The sequence below is a fragment of the Alligator sinensis genome, unplaced genomic scaffold, assembly GCF_000455745.1.
Source record: "Alligator sinensis unplaced genomic scaffold, ASM45574v1 scaffold301_1, whole genome shotgun sequence".
NCBI lineage: Eukaryota > Metazoa > Chordata > Crocodylia > Alligatoridae > Alligator > Alligator sinensis.
The window spans coordinates 2,368,631-2,372,283 of record NW_005842035.1 but is presented as its reverse complement, the minus strand read 5'-3'; the positions used below and the strand labels follow the sequence as shown (position 1 = coordinate 2,372,283).

At 49.1% G+C, this 3,653-nt stretch overlaps 1 protein-coding gene across 1 annotated transcript in view; it reads left to right on the top strand.

The window, feature by feature from the left end:
- PDE6D (phosphodiesterase 6D) overlaps window positions 1–1,259 on the top strand; it is a 43,757-nt gene extending 42,498 nt beyond the window's left edge. Inside the window, exon 5 of the mRNA XM_006022434.3 lies at window positions 632–1,259. Coding sequence (XP_006022496.1) covers window positions 632–713 — 82 coding nt within the window. The 3' untranslated portion in view covers window positions 714–1,259. The remainder of the gene's footprint in view (window positions 1–631) is intronic.
- The last annotated feature ends 2,394 nt before the right edge of the window (window positions 1,260–3,653 follow it).

Below are 3,653 nucleotides of genomic sequence, written 5' to 3'. Positions count from 1 at the left end.
AGTGCTGGGGACCCTGGTATCAGGTCATCTGCTGCTGCTCCATTTAAAACACTCCCAATTAGACCTGCTCATGGAGGCTTTGACACACTCAAACCCATGTAACTTGGAATCATACCAAAAGCTGCATTCTGCCTGCATTCTCTCCACTGCAGCTCGCAAGATGTGCACACATTAAGCAGTTTCTGGGAGAAACGATATCCCTGAAAGAGGTAGCTCCCCAGTGTTAGAGGTCACATAAGAGCAAAGCAGGGAGCACAGTTGCTGCTTTATGCATTTCCCAGCAGAGGGCTAAGCAAAAGCAGCTGGGCATACTGTTAGATTCTGATGTCAGGAGTGTCGCGAAGCAGCTAACCATTCATAACTATGTAAGCCGACAGCGTGATATGTAACCTAGTAAACAAGCTTGGAAAAGAGAGGGAAAGCCGCTCCCTTGCTTGGAATGCAGTCAGCAAGTTTTTCCATTTCAAGGAAAATGCAGGAAGTGGTGCAGGGGTTGATAAGAGGGAAGGTTGCTTGTGATGATGCCAGTCCATTGCTGATAGCGATCATGTGAAGCCAGCGAGTACTGGCGGAGATAGAAGTATGAAGAGTAGAGACTGACCAACCTCTCTTCTGAAATTTCCTTCCACAGCGGTAATGTTATTATAGAAACCAAGTTCTACGATGACGACCTCCTTGTAAGCACTTCCAGGGTGAGACTTTTCTACGTTTGAGATCAGGGGCTCTTGGGGCTGGTTTAGTTTTCCTCAGCACAGTTCTTGGTGCAGACCCCCCTGACTATCCAAGTGGAAGATGCTTTCCATAGCGATGATCCTGGGGACCAGCTCAACATGGGTTGTGAGCTTCACCCATCGATTATTTTGCTTTCCCCTCTGACCTGACCAGACCAGACCAGACCAAGTCCTGAGAGACCTGACCCCTATCTCCGCCATGGGAGCGGGAACAAGACTGTTCATAGAAATGGGCAAACCAGTGGTCACGCAGAGCCAGTACTGTAAATTATGTTAGTTTCATCCTTTGTACTTGTCTGGTACATAACCTCTCATTTCCACTCGCACCAAACCTTCGACACGTTTCAGTTTGTTTCGGATTAAACCTCTTCACGTTTAGTTTCGATCCTCTCACAGGATTTCTGTGTAACTGGTCCATGCATCCTCATCCCCTCAACTTGTAAAATAGACTGTGATATTACCTAATGTAAGTACAAACACGATTTCTGAATTAAAAACATTCCTACCGTCCAAAAATGGAAAAAGCCACATCTCTTGTTTCTCCCTTTCCTTCCTTCAGGATGCAAGAGACAAAGATGCAGCTTGCAGCCCTTTGTCTGCAAGCCAGCAGCAGCAACGCAAAGCTCCTATCAGCGCTGCTGCCACAAAGGGCTCTAGGTTCTTGCTAAAGCACTTGCCTACGAGAAGTGGCACCTCCAGCCAAATGTCAAGGTCTTCCTGTGGCATCACTACAACCATCCCATGCCACTGGGTACAGTTTCTTCCTGTTTTATTCAGCCGCTAGTAAGCCAGGTTCACTCATTTCTTGGGCAGTAGAGGGCATACATCCACTTATCCAAGCTCTACTGGCTCCCCAGTGCAATCTGAAAAGCTGGGTTGTGCTGAATGAACTGGCCATTACCCTTGCCTGCACTGTCTACAAACTCAGAATAGGGTGGAGGTAGCCATGCTCTTCCAGAAGTTTACTAGAGGCTGAAATGCTGCATCGGGAGTCCCCAAATAAATCCATCTTCAGTGACTTGCAAGGGAAGTCCTGCTATAAAATATACAAACCTTCTGTCTCCACTGCCCTTTCCACCTCCAGGGGGGCTATAACCTTCATAACCTCAGTAAATCTCAGCATGGCCTCAGCACCTGCACAAAGCTCACTGGAGGCTTTATGATCCGCTGATACTGGTCAACTTGACCAGAGGGATCAGGAGGTTAAACTGTGTTGGGACAGGAAATAAGTGCACTGTTTCAGCTCCTGAGTTCAACCCTTGTGAGTGGAAGTATAAGCCCGCTTTTAATTTTTAAGGGACTTGATAATGGAGCATTAATCCCAGAGAGGAAAGTCCATTATCCACAGCAAAAGCTTCCTCCGCTTCCCTGCTAGTGTATCCCAGCCTGTTGGGCCCATGGGGCAGAGTATGCTCTCCAGGACAACCTGTGCTTGTACCAGGGGAGGCAACTGAGCTGGCACACAGGTCCCAGCCCAACCTACCAGCCAAGAAACCATTTAGGAAGGAAACGGTGCTTGAAAAAGACAAGAGGCTGAGACTGCAGGAGCTGCCTTGTCAGGGCATATCTAGTAATAATAGGAGACAACTGAGTTTGAGTGTAGACACCATACAAGAGTCCTAGACCGCAGCTGGTTGGCATAAGCCCGTGCCCCGTTGAATCACAACAAACAATTCCACTGTAGAGCCAGATTTGGGTGCCCTGCCATAATCATGCAAAAGTCTTCCCTCCCGCCCCATGTAGCCCTTTGAAGTAAGATTCCTCCTCTTCCTTGCTCCACCAAAGAAAAAAGTACACCAATGAACAGAAGAGATTCTCAGCATGGCCCACTGCGGCTCCGCGAGCCTTCGTCAGGGCACGAAGAAGGAAGTAGCCATGCCGCTGGGGCCTGGGAGGTAGGGGAAGAGAGGCGGGATTCTCTTACAACGCAGTTTGCAGCTGGGAAGGCACATTGCTAACAGCTCTGCCCTCTCCTCCTGGACCTCAAGCCTACTGCGAGATCAGAGATCAGTCACCAGCTATCTGGAGCCAGCCGACTAAGGGTGCTAATGAAGCTGCATGTAAAAAACAAACAAACCACCTAGGTTTAGGGCACATTCTCAACCAGCTTTTTCAACCCAAAGTGATGTACATGCCAGGTAAAACAGCCCGTTGCAGTTTCAGCTGTCTTCATCCTAAGCCGTTTTAGCACTTCTCGGTGCGCACAGCATTTGCTGCGATGTTCGCAGCCGTGCCCACCTCTGGGAGCACAGGCTGTTCGCCTCAGTGCCAGGAGGCAGCAGGATCAGTTTCCTTTGGACAAGTCAAGCTACAGCAAAGTGACAACCACTACGGCATAGCAGAGAGCCTCGCAGCTGTATATATGGAGTAGAAACTAAATGCCAGCTTGCAGGTCCCTGTACTGCCTTGGATATTACCAGAAGTGGGTTCATAGAAAACTCTTGAGCTTAACTACACTCGTACCTATAGAAACAGTCTTTGCGTGTAATTACTTCCTTGGAGAATTGCATCCTTTCCAAACAGTTTCTACCATAACAGCTTCTAAATAGGGTCCAGGTGGATTCAGGTGCTGACGTGCTCTTGACCGTGGGCCGTCCCTGGACGCTAGGCTTCCGATAAGTCCAGACCACTGCTGGATGAACTGGAGGCCCAACAGGCAAAGCCCATCTCTATTTGGCGCAGGCCTTGTTAGCCATAAAACGGAGACTTTCAGGCCCAAGCAAGGCAGGGTTGCTGTGGGAGCACTGCTCCTCACTGCCGCCAGGACAGTGGAGCGTGCATTAAAACAGCACAGGAATAGCTTGCCCAGGCTGCAGCCTTTTGCTTACACATCTAAACTGCGATGGCTCTCTCCCCGAGACAGCAGTTACTCATATAGTGCTTGACCTTTTGATGCCTCTCATTCCCCAAGTCCGTTTCCCA